The sequence below is a fragment of the Eschrichtius robustus genome, chromosome 6 (genome assembly GCF_028021215.1).
Source record: "Eschrichtius robustus isolate mEscRob2 chromosome 6, mEscRob2.pri, whole genome shotgun sequence".
NCBI classification, from domain to species: domain Eukaryota; kingdom Metazoa; phylum Chordata; class Mammalia; order Artiodactyla; family Eschrichtiidae; genus Eschrichtius; species Eschrichtius robustus.
Window position 1 is genome coordinate 145,800,242 of NC_090829.1, and position 17,303 is coordinate 145,817,544.

At 56.0% G+C, this 17,303-nt stretch overlaps 1 protein-coding gene and 1 pseudogene across 1 annotated transcript in view; both read right to left on the bottom strand.

The window, feature by feature from the left end:
• The window catches only part of TSPEAR (thrombospondin type laminin G domain and EAR repeats), a 107,697-nt gene that overhangs the window by 18,679 nt on the left and 71,715 nt on the right, over positions 1-17,303 (bottom strand). Inside the window, exons 3-7 of the mRNA XM_068545807.1 lie at positions 7,090-7,328; positions 5,115-5,205; positions 3,565-3,721; positions 2,147-2,278; positions 1,229-1,455 (exon numbers count right to left, since the gene is read on the bottom strand). Coding sequence (XP_068401908.1) covers positions 1,229-1,455; positions 2,147-2,278; positions 3,565-3,721; positions 5,115-5,205; positions 7,090-7,328 — 846 coding nt within the window. The remainder of the gene's footprint in view (positions 1-1,228; positions 1,456-2,146; positions 2,279-3,564; positions 3,722-5,114; positions 5,206-7,089; positions 7,329-17,303) is intronic.
• On the bottom strand, positions 9,578-16,671 carry LOC137766670 (keratin-associated protein 10-3-like; annotated as a pseudogene).

Below are 17,303 nucleotides of genomic sequence, written 5' to 3' on the forward strand. Positions count from 1 at the left end.
GGGACTGACGGCCTGGGGTGGGCCCAGGAACCCAGGACTGACTCTCCAGATCTTAATTACATTAAGACCCATAGCCGCGTCCGTATTTACCAGCCCATGAGCTCCGTTCCTATCTCCCAAACCCAGGAAAAGCTTTATGCGCAGAAATGTTCTTCATCACCCGGGTGAAGAGGAAAAATCTTAACGCCCTGCTGTCTCAGGAGGCCCATGTTTGTCACGCAATCGAGGACAACATGGCAATGCCCTACATGTGACGTGAGCTGGAGGCCAGATGGCGGGTCGTGTGATTGAGGCAGGAGCCAGAAGCCCGGGGGTGGGGCACGCTCAGGGCGGCTGAAGCAGCCCCAGGTATGCTCTGCCGCTGCTTAGGGGACGGGGCAGACTTTTTTCTTATTCTTCTAAAGTTCCCAATTTTTCTTTGATATAAAGTTGTTTTTTATAATGAAAAAAATATAAACCTTTAAAATGTCATCAACCATAAAACCAGAGGGCTAGTCACTCCTTCAGCAGGCTGGCTTGGAGCGCAGGACCCTGAGGGTCGGCAGGGACGGGGAGCAGAGGTTTGTCTGTTTTGCTCAGTTTTGTCCCCAGTCGGGGGGGCCCAGGTGAGGGCAGGGCTGCACCTGGCACACGTGTTAGTGAGCAAGCGACTCGGGGGCGGGCACGGGGAGGTGAGGGAAAACTCTCGCAAGGGGACGACCCTCTTAGCCCTGACCCGTGGGCCGCTGCTCAACGCAGCCCTGGTGGAAGGAAGGGGAGTCTGCCCGCGAGGCTTTCCCACCCAAGGCCTCCGGGCCCGGCCCTCACCATCCTCACCTGTCCCCTCCATTAGGACATCACGTGTCCCCAGTGTTTATGGAGCGAGTAAAGGAAGGCTGGGAATGGAGGCCTATTTTCATTCTGACGTGATGTCCGCCCTGCTGACTGGTTTAGGTCAGATTATCTCAAAGGTTTAAGGAGGCAATGGTGGGTCTGCACGGAGCTGGGGAGCATCTCAGAAACGGGCTTATCTCTATTTTGCGGAAGCCGAACAGACTTTCTCAGTCACATTCTGGACATAGAGATGCAGCCGTGCCTGCCTTTAAAAGCCATTTAGATCCTGCGTGAGGCTTCGAAACCGGTAGAAGTGCTTTTCCCCATAAAATTTACGTAAGGAGCCCCAACCTTTGGGCTCTGTGGGGTTTTCCAAGGTAAAAAGGATCGAGAAAGTCTCCGAATGCAGACTTGCCTTTTTTCCAATGGTGAAATGTCTCCAGGACTGTGCTTGGTGCGTGGGAATGTCCTGGTACGAGGAGAACTTCCCGTCGGTCCATTTGTAGATGGCGGACGTGGTTTTGCGGTTGGCAGTGGCCACGAAGAGCCCGGCCTCAGGGATGACGAAGACCTCGATACCCAGCGTCTCCGCGTTCGTGAACAGGCTCTGGTGCTCCTCCACGTAGTCCAGCCTTTCTTTGGCTTGTGACAGAGACACAGAGACCCAGTCAATGCTTCCCAGCACAGAAGCCGGGATGGACGTCCCGGGGTGCGACCCCAGGGACCTGGGCCATGGCCCGGAGCACTGTGGCCTTGAGTGCCGTGCTGCCCTCACCAGGAGGCCCGGCAAAGGAGCCTCTCATCCCCGCACAGGTTTTAGGATCTGCAGAGCCCCCAGGGATACTAGGCGGGTGGAACTGACGCGTCAGGTCCCTGCTAGACGTTTCCCACGGCTCGCGGCTTCCACGAAAGGCTGTGCCCTGACGTGAACTAGAGAGTAGAGGCCACGGCTCGGGGACGTTCCCCTGGAGCCAGTTCCCGTTTCCCGAGGACCCCCTTAGGGAGCATCATGGAACCTCTCCTCACCTCCCTGCCGACAGAACCACTCCCGGGCTCCAGGCACCATCGCGTCCAAGCTTGACCCGAGTGGGCGGAGAGGGTAAGGAGAGCAGGTGGGGCTCCTGGAGCGGGGCTGGCCCCCTCAGGGAGGCTCACGGCCTCCCCTAGACGGCTCGAGAGCTGAGAGCCTGCCAGCCTGCCAGGCGGGCCCAGGAGGGCGCGCGTTTCCAGGTGACGCACGCAGGCTCGCTGCTCCGTGGGGGGATCGTCCCTGTCCCCAACTATCGCTGGCTCTGAGAAGACCCCGAGGTCCCCAGAGCCCCACCCACCTCACCTGCTAACACGGAGACCCACTCGCTGCCCACGCACAGGTATAGCCCCTTGCGGCCGGCGTCAAACCAGAACTGGGCGTCCTCCGCTTTGGTACACGGCGGCCGGGATCCCAGCGTCACCTTCATGTCGGCTTCTGCGGGGAGGCAGGAAGATGGGTGTCCAGTGGGCACGTGCTCCCCGGAGGAGGGCAGAGGCAGGAGTGTCAGGTGACCCCTGACCCAGGCGCTCCTGCTTTCGCCTTCACCTCCACCCCCTGAGCTGCCACTCGGGGAACCACTCGGGGTCTCGGGGAGGGAGGGAGACCCGAGAGCCCATGGCCTGCCTGGGGCGTCTGTGCGCGGGATGCAGAGATGCCCCTGCAGTCCGGCCTCCCGCCCACCTAGTTCTTCCCCGTGACCTCAGCCCTTCTGAGAGCCCTGAGTAATCACGCCGCCCCGCTCTCCTCTTCCATCTGACACTTGTTGGCACGCGTCCACCCAACTTCCGTTCTGCTTAGTTCTGAGGCCCCTTGACCCCTGACCCCGGGGGTCACAGCTTCATCCCAGGTCCAGCCCTCACCCTGATGGTGCCACTTGGCCCCTTTACAGCGGCGTCCGCGCTGAGGCCCTGACGGCCAGTCTGTGACACTGAGCGCGTCCTTGACCTCTTGAACTGCCCGGCAGAGGCCTGGGGCCGGACTCCTGCCCGAGGCCCGGCAAACAACCCAGAGGCTGTGTGCCTCTGGGAATTTGGGGACACGGGTCCAGGATTGGGTCTAAGGGCCAACTTGCTCAGGGGGCTCCCCTGACTCGTGAAGCAAGGACCGTGAGGCTCGAGACAGGGTCGGGCTGTCTCCCCACCTCCCTAGTAGGGAGGAGGGGGTTTCAGATTCTCCACGGCAGGGGACGTGGCTTAAATAAACCGTCAACACTAACCTTACATTGGGGAGGTGCAAACACAAACTAAAGACAGCAAAGCTGGGGACACTCTAGGCTGGAGGTTCCCAGAAAACAGCAATGAACCTCACAAAGGTCGGGGTCCCCGCGGGGGTGGGGTGCTGACGCTTGATGTCTGTTGGAGAGGAAGGGGAGAAAGGGCCCCAAACGCTGCTCTGGGGGCAAAGCAGGCAGCAGGTGGGAGTTAGGGACGCAAGATGTGTCAGCTCAGCCCCAGGTCCCAGGCGGGACGTGCAGTCAATCGAGGGCACAGTCCAGGCAGGGGTTCAACAGCCATGGGGGGCGCCCTTGGGAGGGAGGCGGGTCTGAAAGCACCATCTGCCTTCCCTGTGGGGCCGTCTGCGTCAGGCCCCGGCGTTCCCTTCATCCATGTGCCAATCCATGTGCCAAGCGCCCTCCTGTCTTGTGCCCGGGGAGGTTGGAAGTGACAAGGCTCCCAGGGTCTACTGTCGGCGTGGGGAGGGGGTGGCTGTGGCCTACTAACCATAGGGATACTTTAGCACCTCATTATCTTCCGGCCTCCCCGTGAGTCCCCGCAGGATAGGGGGGATGGACAGCAGGGCGAGCTCAGGATTCCTGCAGGGACAGAGCCTCGGGGTGGCGTCTGAGCCGGGCAGCAGAACCAGCTGCCTCACCAGGCCCTGCAGAGAGAGGGACAGCGCACTGAGACCTGCACTGCTGGAGAGGGCCCCGACCACTGGGCTCAGCCCACCCGGACCCTGAGGGAGGGGTGGAAATGCAGGCGCGGGTGTAACCTCTGAAGCCAGGAGAGAGGAGTCAGCCCGTTGGGTAAGGGGGGCATTGGGAGCAGAGGTGGAGAGTTGTGCACCATTCGAAGGTGATTACACCACGGAAGGGGCTTTTCCTGTGGACTGCCCTACAGTGACTGGGTACATTGCTCATCCATCTATATGTCCATCCGTTCGTCTGTCTGTCTACCTATCTGTCCATCCATCCATTCATCCATTTGTCCATCTCTGGCAATCCATCCATCTCTTTGTCCACCCATCCATCCATCCATCCACCCACCCGAATACCCATTCATTCATCCATCCATCTATACATCTGTTCATCTATCTGTCCACCTATCTGTTCATCCATCATCTATCTGTCCATTAGTCTGTCCATCCATCCATCTATCCATCCATCCATCCATCCATCCATCCATCCATCCATCCATCCACCCATCCACCCAACCACCCATCCATCCATCCATCCATCCATCCATCCATCCACCCATCCACCCAACCATCCATCCATCCATCCATCCATCCATCCATCCATCCATCCATCCATCCATCCACCCATCCACCCATCCACCCAACCACCCATCCATCCATCCATCCATCCATCCATCCATCCATCCACCCATCCACCCAACCACCCATCCATCCATCCATTCATCCATCCATCCATCCATCCATCCATCCACCCATCCACCCAACCATCCATCCACCCATCCATCCATTCATCCATCCATCCATCCATCCATCCATCCATCCATTCATCCATCCATCCATCCATCCAAGCATGCCATCGGTAAATATTCAGAGCATGGTTCTTTACACTGGACACAGCAAGAAACAAAAGCCCTTACACTCATGGAGCAAGGCCCCCCCCTCCCCTGCACTCTAAGGGAGAGACAGGCAATGAGCAAACACACAGCTGATCTGAAGGTGGTCAGGGCTACAAAGACAATTTGGGGAAGGGGATGAGAGGGCTGGGTGTGGGGTGTCATCTTCTCAGAGTGGAGGGGAAGTCCTCCATGGTATGAGGTCACAGGGCAGGGCCCCAAAGTCACAGGGAGTGTGCCATGGCAGGAGTGGGACAAATGTTCTAGGAGGAGGGCACAGCAGGTGCAAGGGCCCTGTGGTGGGAGTGTGCCCGGCATGCACGGGACTCCACTGAACCTTTATGCTCCCCATTCCCAACTGCACACACAACACTGTCAAACTGGGGTGCCAGACCAGTGGTGACAGCCCCCCAGGAGCACTGGTGTTGGGAGGTCCAGGCAGGCAGCTCCTCCATACTTACCGTGAACTGGCCTTTGGTCCTCCTCCGGCTGCCGATGAAGAACCGGGCTCCTTGCACCGATAGGGTGGCCGGGAAAGGCATATCAGCCATTCTGAAAACATTGGAGGATGGTTTTAGGGCCATGGGAGAGCAGGGTCATGGCCCATTTATGTAGAAAAGGATGGGGGCAGCACCGCCTGAGGCTGTATCAGTGTCCGGGGTCAGCCATAACGAGTACCACAGGCTGGGCGCCTTAAACAACAGAAGTGTGTTCTCTTGCAGTGCTGGAGGCCAGAGTCTGAGATCAGGGTGTCGGCTGGGTGTGCCCCCTCTGAAGACTCCAGGGGAGGGTCCTGCCACCTCTTCCAGTTGCTGGGGGCTCCTGGAGTTTCCTGGCTTGTGGCTGAATCGTGTGGCCTTCTCCTCCATGCCTCCTTGTAAGGTCACTGTGTCAGGGCCAACCTACTCCTCAGCTTAGCTCGGTTATGCCTGCAGAGCTGCTGTTTCCAAACGAGGTCCCATTCTCCGGTTCTAGTGGATGTGACTTTGGGGGGACGCTCTTTGCCCCAGGACAAGGGTCTTCTACAAAAGCGTGTGCTGCGGAGGTGTTCAGTGGCCCCTCTCCATATCATGGGGGTCTCCAGTGGCTTCTTCCGGCATGGGGTCCCCAGCCCGCCCCCCTCCTCTGAGCCCAGGGCCGTGGGACAGATGATGTCGGGGCCAGACGGGATTCACCTCGCTGGTGAGCCGGGATATGTGGGAAGATGTGGCTGGAGTTGGGTCTTGAGGTGCAAGTGGAGGCCGAACTCGGGATGGGGAAGAGGTGGGGACCTCCTGGACGGGGCGGCGTGGCTGGAGCTTCTGGGGGAAGAGCCAGGTGCGTGCTTCCTCTCCACTGTCCAGCACCTCCCGGACCACGATGCCACGTCCTCTAGTCAAAGCACCTGCTCCGCCCAGGGTCTGCCATCTGGCTGCAGCTGGCCATGGCAAGGCCCCAGAACGCCTGCGCTCCAAGCACAGCTCCCAGGCTACCTGGGTCTGGGTGTGAGCCCTCCGCGGCGCCTGCCAGGCCTGTGAAGCCCGGCCCCGGGGCGTAAATTCCTCCCTGGCCGCAATCAGCTCCAGCACCTGCACCGCCGGCCTTGTCCTCCTGCACATAGCCCCCATCACAGAACTGCCCCACCGCCGGCTCTCCCACCTGAGACGCCATCTCCCTGTAAAGGCCCCAGTGTATTTGGGGGTATGGTGGGGAGGAGTTGTGATAAAGGCATGTTTAAACAGTGTATAAGTGTTAAGGAGAATTTTCTATTCCAACAGGTTTCATAATAACAAAGCAGAGTGAGATTCTACCTTTGAAAGGAATATTTGTCATAATGATAGATTTAATGTAAATGGACCATCTGTGATTAAAAAAGAAAGAGTGGCGAGCCCCAGCCAGCAAGGATGGATGCTGAGGGCCGGTGGGGGTCGTCCCGGCCCAGCTTACTCGGGAGCCAGGCCACAGGGACCAGGCCACAGCAAGGACAAGAGATGGGCTCGGGCTCTCGAGTGCGCGGGGTTGCGTCAAAGCTACTAAGGTGATTCCGCACGTTTATTTGGGGTTCTGGTGAATATTTACTCCCTCGTCCCAGAAAAGGAAACTGAGTCAGAGAGGTTAAGTGATGGGTTGAAAGTCACAGAGCAAGACCTGGGCCTCAGTCAGGCGGCAGCTCCTTTTGGGCTCCTGGTGCCCGAGTTCACGCTGACCTTCCTCTGGGCCTTGCCTCGATGCTACGAACTCCGCAGCGCGCGTTGATGGGTCGAGTCCCATCCCCCAGCCCCGGCGGGCAGGCTGCGGCTCCCTCCCCGCCCGCGCGCCGCCACCCATCGCCGCCTTTCTGGGGGGCGGGGACCGTTCCACGTCCACCAGCCAGTGAGCCTGGCGCTCCTCCTCCAGCCTGACCCCTGCCGGCAGCACACGGCCCCCTGCCACCCGCTCCGGCGCCGCGGTACCTACATGTCCACGGGGAGGCCGCAGTCCGTGGTGAGGGAGAAGGAGCCTTCGGACACGGCCAAGACCAGCGTGTGCCACCGGCCGTCCGTCAGAGCCGGGCCGCGGAAGGACACGCGGGCCCGCCAGGCGCGCGCCCCGGCCTCCCTGAGGAAGAGGAAGTGCAGCTGGGCGGGCGAGTAGCGCAGGCCGAGCAGCAGCGAGTCCCGCTCCTCCGCCACCACCGTGAACAGGTACTCGTTCTTCTGCAAGAGAGGGGGCATCGGGGGCGGGGCAGGGAGGGAGCAGGTGAGGGGGGGCAGGTGAGGGGGGGCAGGTGAGGCGGCAGGTGAAGGGGCAGGTGAGGTGGCAGGTGAAGGGGGCAGGTGAGGGGGCAGGTGAGGTGGCAGGTGAAGGGGCAGGTGAGGGGGCAGGTGAGGGGGCAGGTGACGGGGCAGGTGACGGGGCAGGTGAGGGCGGCAGGTGAGGGGGCAGGTGAAGGGGGGGCAGGTGAGGGGGCAGGTGAGGGCGGCAGGGAGGGGGCAGGTGAGGGGGGGCAGGTGAGGGGGGGCAGGTGAGGGCAGGCAGGTGAGGGCGGGCAGGTGACGGGGGCAGGTGAGGGGGCAGGTGAGGGGGCAGGTGAGGGCGGCAGGTGAGGGTGCGGTAGGTGAAGGGGGGCAGGTGAGGTGGAGCAAGTGAGGGGGGCAGGTGAGGGCGGGTCTCTGGGCCGCAGCGCCTGAGACAGTAACCACAGTCTGTGGTGAAACCAAATGCACCACTCACACCCACGAGGACAGCTACGATCAGTAAAACAGAAAATTGCAAGTGCTGGTGAGGATGTGGAGAAGTTGGAGCCCTTGTGCGCTGTTGGTGGGAAGGCAGCAATAAAATGGTGCAGCTGTTATAGGAAACAGTATGGAGACGCCTCAAAAAACTAGTGTGGAATTACCATCTGACCTAGCAATTCCACTTCTGGGTATATGCCCAAAAGGACTGACAGCAGCGTCCTGAAGAGGTATTTGTACACCCGCGTTCACGCGAGCATTGCTCTCAATAGCTAAAATGTCAAGGCAGCCAGTGTCCATCGATGGAGAAATGGATAACTAAGATGTGGTCCATTCATGCAATGGGATATTGTTCAGCCTTAAAAAGGAAGTTCTGGCGTCAGCGTGGATGAGCCTTGAGGACATGATGCTCAGTGACGTAAGCCAGTCACAAAAGGACAGGTAGTGTACGATCCACTGATGTGAGGTCCCTGGAGGAGCCAGATTCACAGGGACCGAAGGTAGGTGATGGACTGGGGCTGGGGGCGGTAATGGGGAGCTGTTATTTAATGCATATAGAGTTTCAGTTCGGGGATGATGAAACAGGTTCTGGAGATGGAAGGTGGTGATGGTTGCACAACAGTGTGACTGTCCTTAATGCCACTGAACTGTATACTTAGAAAGGGTTAAAAAGGGAAATTTCATGTTACGTGTATTTTACCACAATTTAAAAAACCCCGCGCCACCCGCCATTATCGCGATCTCCAAATGCCAGCAACCCCAGCTGCCCATCATTTTCCAGCTCGGACCAGGGAGAGACCATATATACTTGACTGTACATAAGTGCAATTTAGAGTCTGTTCATTTCTAGCCTAACACAATAAAAAGCGTAAAGAAATGAAAGTGATTAAACCTGAATGCTAAGCAGATACGTTAAATATAGAATGTAGTTTTTTAACAAGTCTTTGCCCATGTAAAACTATGAGTGAATTCCACGCAACTGTTATACTGAAGAAGTGGAAAAACTCCATGGTCCTCATGTTTAATTTAATGCCTAATTTAGCAAAATCAATTTGCACAGCTTGGGTCACACGGCCTCTGGCCACTCCGGGCGCTAAGGGGACACGTGTGGCCCCTGCACTTATCTTCCATGTGAAGGGAGCCTTCCCGTGAGCCAGCTCTCAGGAAGCGCATGGAATGGGTGGAAATGACACACTAGGACAAAATGCTCACAGTGGTGGCTGGGCCCGTGAGGCGGGTGGCTGGGAAGGACGGTGACGTCACAGCCAGGGCGTCCGGGTGGACAGGCATCTTTACTCCCCCATGTTCACGTCCCAGGACCACAGAGCCTGAGCAGGCGCTGACCTTCGTGGAGAGGGCAGGGGCCCCACCCAGAGGGGTCAGGCCACTGACCTTTGGGGTTCTCAGTCGCTCACCCCTAGAAATACTCGTGGCTGGAGGAGACCAGTGTCTGGTCAGAACCCTGTGTTTCCCCCCAGTGAAGGTGAGACGAAGGAATCGGATCAGGTGATGAAGTGAGTTTATTTATCCGGGTGCCCGAGGAGGCGCTGACAGGATGGAAGTCGAGGCCAAGTGACCCAGGCAGAGGAACTGGGAGGGGGGACAGGTGACCCAGGCAGAGGAACTGGGAGGGGGAACAGGTAACCCAGAGGCAGGTGGAGGCGTCGCCTGGGAGGCAGGGGCCCAGGGAGCAGCGAGGCCGGGGTTCCCGGGGCAGGATCAGAGGTCAGTCAGGCCAGGACAGGGGGGACGAAGGGGACCCTGTCCCGAGTGGGGGCAGCCACCCAACCCAGGTCAGGACTCAGGGAGGCTGGGAGGACCGAGTCATGGGGGGACCTGAGCCCGGCTGGCCCTGGGGGGACGTGCCCGGTCAGCAGCAGGACGTGCCCGAGGCGGGGACGCAGCAGGCGGGGCGGCACACGGGGCGGCAGAGCAGGGACGCGGAGGAGGAGGTTCTGCAGCAGGACGAGGGGTGGGGGATGGGCTGGCAGCACGGGGGGCCTGAGCAGGGGGCGGCCTCACAGCACACAGGCTCGCAGCACACAGGTGTGTAACAGAGAGGTGTGCAGCAGACGGGCTTGCAGCAGACAGGTGTGCAGCAGACGGGCACACAGCAGGCCTGCTGGCAGGGGGAGCAGGTGCAGCAGGGGGCTCGCAGCAGCTCTCTGGGCAGTCGTCCACCTGCCAGCAGGAGCCGGTGCAGGAACTGGGCAGGCAGAGCCGCTGCCGTAGCTCAGGGCGCTGGAGCAGACAGACGGGGTGGACGCGGCCATGGTGGGGGCGGGGGGGCTGGAGGAGGGTGAGCGTGTGTGTGTGAGTGTGTGTGAGGTGCTCAGGGATGCAGGGCTTTTATATCCGGCTCCTGGCTTGTGTCGTCCCAGCAAGGGGCTCCCACACTTGCCCTTCCCCCTTGGGGTTGAGAGCTGGCTGCAGGAGCCCCTCATTAGTGCTGGCGTAGTTTCTACAATAGTTTTCCCTCGTTAAACTTGTGAGTGTAAATATCCTGAATTGCAGGATGTTTTCCCTTCGCTCCTTTGTTTGGCTCCAGAAAGTTATGGAAAATATTGAGGCAAGATTATGCTGAGTGTGGTTTAGAGGTGAATACATCTCTAAATTGATGAATTCTGTTCCATCTCTCCTGTGTCTGGGGTACTTTTAATATCAGTTTAACTTTTAAGCATTTTAAAATTTAAGTGTAGCCTGCGTGCCACCACTACTGAGCCCGCGCGCCTAGAGCCCGTGCTCCGCAACAAGAGAAGCCACTGCAGTGAGAAGCCCGCGTGCAGCAACGAAGACCCAACGCAGCCAAAAAAAAAAAAAAATCTTAAGTGTAAAGTGACATTGGCACATCTTATAAAATGCAAGTGGTTCAGAGGATTGGACCATAGAGTGGGTCTAGGGTCACGTTCCAGCAGGGCCTAGTGTGAGACCCAGGCTCTGCCAGCAGGAGGTGAGGGATGCCCAGAGCCCTCGCAGCCCAGCCTAGTGTGCCCGAGAGGAGCGTTAATGGGGCATGGTCGGACGTGGACTCTGTAATGAAACTTTCTCAAGGAGCAGCGCTCACAGGTGTCTGAGTGAGTCTGGGGCCGTGACAGGGACGCAAGACTGCAGGGTAAATCGGGGGCCGTTTTCATCAACATGTCATCCAAACACAAGTGCCTTCCGGCACACGCCGTGCACCCCACGCTCCTCGGCTGAGCAAATTGCCCCTCTTGACCCAAGGTTGCCTCCCTCAAGGGTGATGCCCTCAAAGACTCAGAGAAAGGGAGAGGGTCTCCTCCTGGAGACCCCGCGTGTGAGCAGTGGAGACGCGTGGACCCCAGGTAACACCCAAAAGTAAAGCCCAGGCAACAGTCAGTTTCCCTCGTGGATCAAGAAGATGTGGTCCTGGGCTTCCCTGGTGGCGCAGTGGTTGAGAGTCTGCCTGCCAATGCAGGGGACGCGGGTTCGAGCCCTGGTCTGGGAAGATCCCACATGCCATGGAGCAACTAGGCCCGTGAGCCACAATTACTGAGCCTGCGCGTCTGGAGCCTGTGCTCTGCAACAGGAGAGGCTGCGATAATGAGAGGCCTGCGCACTGCGATGAAGAGTGGCCCCCGCTTGCTGCAACTAGAGAAAGCCCTCACACAGAAACGAAGACCCAACACAGCCATAAATAAATAAATAAATAAATAAATAAATAAATAAAAGATCTGGTCCTGGGGAGCCTGGAACAGAAAGTCAGCATGGGCTGACTCTGGTGAAGAGGTCAACGTCTGGAGCAGTGATGGTCACGATGGCCCTGGTCACAGCTGTGGGGTTAGACAGCACTGTCTGAGCACCTGTTCTAGGCCAGGCGGGGATCTGAGTGAATCACACATGTTAATTCACTGAATTTCACATCAACTCGGCAAGGAAGTTACTGTGAACAGTTGAGGAGGCCTGGTCACAGAGAGGTTAAGCAACCTGCTCAAGGTCACACAGCCCAAAGTGTCAGGACTGGGACTGGAAGCCAGCCCTCTGTATACAGGACCGAGGCTCTTAACCAGGACTTCCGCCGGGCCAGATTCAGGGCCGGACACGGAAGAAAGCACGTGTCCAAGGAAATTTACCAAGCAGCTGGACTGAGAATTCACAACAGAGGTGGGAAAGAGCAAAATTAACACCGGAGAAAAATCAACTCTGTGGGTTTAAGGACAAACACTGCTAGTTCCTCCACATCACAGAGGTAAAAGATAAAACCCCAAATATGATGAGAGAAAATGTAATAAATGGACTGTGTGTTTCACCAACACCAAACATGACAGTCCATTTGCTAGGGAGGGAGAAGGCACAGCTAGGATAAAACAGTAGAGACAGGGGCTTTCCTGGTGGTGCAGTGGTTGAGAGTCCGCCTGCCAATCCAGGGGACACGGGTTCGAGCCCTGGTCTGGGAGGGTCCCACATGCCGCAGAGCAACTGGGCCCGTGAGCCACAACTACTGAGCCTGCGCGTCTGGAGCCTGTGCTCCGCAACAAGAGAGGCTGCGATAGTGAGAGGCCTGCGCACTGTGATGAACAGTGGCCCCCGCTCGCTGCAACTAGAGAAAGCCCTCGCACAGAAACGAAGACCCAACACAGCCAAAAATAAATAAATAAAAATTCAAAAAAGAAAAAAAAAAAAACAGTAGAGACAGAACTGAGCATGAACCGCTCTGAGCTGAGTGCATGAAGATGTGTGTGTATTTGGACTGGAAGGGCTTCATGAATTTCAAGAGCCTCAGGTCTTTAGAGCCCACCCACCCTAGACATGTGTTGGCAGTTTTTAAATGAACAGAATTAATAGCAGCCCCATCGCCGTGCAGGAAGAAACAGCACATGGTCTGGAAATGAACCCCCCCCCCAAGGGCTGACCCCGGACCCCTCTCCCACCAAACAGTGAAAGACACAGAGCTTCTGGGGGAACATCCAGGTTTGAGGCTGATTTGATCTTTTTTCAAATTATTACATCTTTCTCAAGTAAAGAGAACAGCAGTGTATTTTCATATAAGCAAGAGCTTAGAAAGTACTCCACTCACGTTTCCCTCTTGAAAAAAACACTTAAAGAAATAAGACAAATGACCAAGTGATGAAGCAGACAGGAGCACCTGGGGGGTTGGGCTGGCGTGGGTGCTAAGAAGGGGAAACAAGTCTAAATAGCCAGCGAGATGGGTTCTATGTGCAGAGGCTGATCCTTCCTAGGCAATGACCCTGGTGAGGTTCTAATACTTTATTAATATCAGATGCTTTGTCTATGTGAGAGCCACCTGGCTACTGAGCCCTTGAAAAGTAGCCAGTACCACACGTTCGGTTTTTTGGTTTTTGTTTGTTTGTTTTTTTAAGAGAAGAAACTTGTTTTGTTCACTGTTGTATCTCTGGTGCCTAGAACAATTCTTAGTATTGACACACAGAAGGGCCCATTTGTATGAAAGAATAACAGAGCATCTTACCACAAGTCATATTCCTAAGTAAAACAAAAATATCCACAAACAAATAGATCTAAAATTTTTTGAAAACCAGACATGTGGAAGCATAAGAAATGCAAAGTAGATTATTTTTGTATTCCCACTTTGCTCTATACAGGTAGGAATGAATTATTATACAATTCTTCAAGGTCCTAAACAACTCAATCAAAATTTACCTCAAAACTCATTTAATCAAAATTTACCTCAAAACTCATTTAAGTCATTTGTTTTCAAATTTACTTTTCAGAACAGTTGGTCATAATCCCTGAATACAAATGCCTTGATCATTTGGAATATGCTACGAAGGCCGGTGGATGAGCTACAGAAGGAACAATGGGGAAAATCAAGCCTGGACTACCTCCTAATTGGATCAGCAGTGATGAATAAACAAATGATGACTGTATGCAAATGGAAACAGGATTACTCTCAATTTGATCTTCAACTTGCTGGACATGCACACTGATTCTCTTCTTTCAATATAACTGATACGATAAGAATATGGCTACATTAACTTACTAAAAACAACAAGGTACAAAGATAAAGGTATCAATCTCTGGAAGTATTTTGAAAACACTGATAAACACTAAATATTTAATACTAAAACACTGCAAGATCACCTCAACAATCCCTACCCATTTTCCCAACTTTAAAAAATTTTTGCATTATTTATTATTGATTGTCACCTCCCCCACGTAGAATGTAAACTCCGTTAGAGAAGAATTTTTCCTGTTGTGTTCAGCCTTCTATCCCTGGTGCCTGAAACAGTGCTTGGTACATAGAAGGTGCTCAATAAATATGTTAAATCAGGACTTCCCTGGTGGCACAGTGGTTAAGAATCCACCTGCCAATGCAGGGGACTCGGGTTCAAGCCCTGGTCCAGGAAGATCCCACATGCTGCGGAGCAACTAAGCCTGTGCACCGCAACTACTGAAGCCCACGTGCCACAACTATTGAAGCTCGAGCGCCTGGAGCCCATGCTCCGCGACAAGAGAAGCCACCGCAATGAGAAGCCCGCGCACCACAAAGAAGAGTAGCCCCCGCTCGCTCCAACTAGAGAAAGCCCACGTGCAGCAACAAAGACCCAAAGCAGCCAAAAAAAAATAAATTTATTTTTAAAAAGTACGTTAAATCATTAAACAGGAATATTAAGTGGGCTTTTAAATTTTAACTAAGATTGAACAAAATGCCTAGACCACTCTTTTCCTTCCAAAAATCACTTTAGAAAAATATTGAACAAATAGTGAATCTACAAGCATTTTAAAAGCAGCTTTTAGTAACACGTAATGAAATGGTAACTTTTTGGATATATTGGGTTAAATAAAATATGTTAAATTAATTTCACCTGTTTCTTTTTTACTTTTAAATGTAGCTATTATAATAGGTAACAGTTACATTTGAGGCCCCCAGCCAAGGCCCTTCTCGCTGGGGAACGCCCATGTCCTCCAGGTGATTGCCTGCCCAGCACCGTCCCTGCAGGGCCAGGGTGACTCCCCCCTCCCTGTATTTCCCAAGAGGGCAACCTGCCTTAATATTTGGATTCCTGAGGGGATCACCCAATGAACACCTGCCACTTCCAAATATCCCACCTCCCCCTTGGCTATTGGTCCCTGTGATGGTTAGTTTCATGTGTCAACTTGACCAGGTCGTGGTGCCCAGTTGTTCGGGTAAACATGTCTGGATGTCATGACAAACTTATTTCTTAGGTGAGAGCAACACTGAAATCAGTGGACTCTGAGTAAAGCAGATTGCCCTCCAAAACATGGGTGGGCCTCACCCAATCAGTTGAAGGCCTTGAGAAAAGACTGAGGTCCCCAGAGGAGGAAGAGGTTCCACCAGCAGACCATCTCTGCACTCGAGCTGCAACACCAGCTCTTCCCTGGGAAGCCCGCCCTGCAGAGTTTGGACTTGCCAGTCTCCACATCATGTGAGACAGCTCCTCAAAATAAACCTCTCTGCATATGTACACACACGTCTTATTGGTTGTTTCTCTGGAGAACCCTGACTAACACAGGCTCCATCGTCACTGCACATGGCTCTCTCCCTCCTGGCCTCTTCACACAGAGGGAAGCACCCACCCTCATGCCCAGGGCACTGGAGAGCAGGTGGCCCCAGCCTGCCTGAAGCTGTTTCTGGAGTGGGCTTTATGCCTTCAAGGCAGATGCTCTATTAAACGGAGTGTCCTTTGTCCCTAGTAGAGCTCCAAGTCCCCAGTGTGTGAGACCCAGGGCCTGGTTACCTGCCCGCTGCCGTCCTTCACTGGTGGAGGCTGCAGGGGTCTCCAGGTGAGCAGGATTCTCTGGGCTGGAGGCTGCAGGGGAACTGCTGGCACAGGATGCCCAGGCAGAGTGCGCGAGGGCCTGTCTGGCCCTGCCCAGTGGTCCTACTGCCCTGGACGCAGCTCAAGGCCACACTCCACATCAAAGCTCTTCCCCAGGGTTTGCACAGATACACACTCACGGTCTCGGAGAGGGCCTGACAATGACTTTATTTGTTAACAGACAGGCCCCTCACATAGGGCAGAACAAAATCCACGATCTGACAAGGATGGAGAGGAGGACACTTGCTGAGACTTAGGGTCTAGAGGAAGCCAGGAGCCAGTCCAGCGAGCCAGCTGGGCAGTGAGGACTCAGCTCAGGCTGTGGAAGTGGGTGGTTCTGGGGCAGAAGGAGATCCCACACTGGCCTCAAGGCTGCAGATATTTCAGATGGAATTCAGGGTTGGCCGTAGGAGTAGCTGGCAATGTGCCCGGTGAGCAACAGACTGAGGCGGGGATGCAGCAGGCAGGGCAGGAGCACACGGGGCGGCAGAGCAGGGACACACAGGAGGCCGGGCGGCAGCAGCTGGGCTGGTAGGAGGGGGTGGGGGCACAGCAGGCGGGGCGGCACACGGGGCGGCAGAGCAGGCATACGGAGGAGGAGGGTCTGCAGCAGGACGAGGGGCGGGGGGTGGGCTGGCAGCATGAGGGGCTGAGCAGGGGGCAGCCTCACAGCACACGGGCTTGCAGCAGACAGGCTTGCAGCAAACAGGTTTGCAACAGATGGGCACACAGCAGGCCCGCTGGCAGGGGGAGCAGGTGCAGCAGGAGGGCTGGCAGCTAGACTGCTGGCAGCACGAGTCCGTGCAGGGGCTGGTGCAGGCTGGTTGGCAGCAGGGACTGGACACACAGCTCACTGGGGTGCAGACGAGGGTCAGGCGGGGGCCGGGGCGCAGCAGCTGGGGGCGCAGCAGGGGGCTCGCAGCAGCTCTCTGGGCAGTCGTCCACCTGCCAGCAGGAGCCGGTGCAAGAGCCACAGGGACCAGGCAGGCAGAGCCGCTGCCGTAGCTCAGGGCACTGGAGCAGACGGACGGGGTGGACGCGGCCATGGTGGGGGCGGGGGGCTGGAGGAGGGTGTGAGTGTGTGTGTGAGTGTGTGTGAGAGTGTGTGTGTGAGTGTGTGTGTGTGTGTGTGTGTGTGAGTGTATGTGAGGTGCTCAGGGCTGTCCAGCTTTACACCCATCCTCCGTGTTGTGTGTTGGCATGGCAGCAGCTTGGTGAAGTCTTTCCTTCCTTGTTTTTGTTTAGTGTCCTGCTCTGTTTTGGCAGCACTGGGCACTGTCTGTAAATGCCTTTGGCTGGTGAGGCTCCCGAGTGGAGGTGGGGCTATCCTGGCCTGTGTCTGTCTCCAGAGGACAGACAGTAGAAATCTTTCTGATGTGTTTGCAGGGACAGTAGCAGTCAGGCGACTTTCTGTTGGTAACAGCCCTCTGCTCCACTGGGGGCAGGGGCTGCTCCTGTAAACAGAACTCCTGCTCCAAAGGAAGGGACAAGGAGGAACAATCCCAGGATCTGGGCTTTGAGGCGAGGGAGGTGTTTTCAAGTGTAGACAGGTCTGGCCACGCCCCGCTGGCCTGGCCACAGGGTGGGATGCACTTTGTGAGCAGATGCTGCTGGTTGTCGGGGGAGGTGAGGGGGCCTGTGTCCACTAGGAGTGAGCCCTGGGGCAGGTGTGAGGACA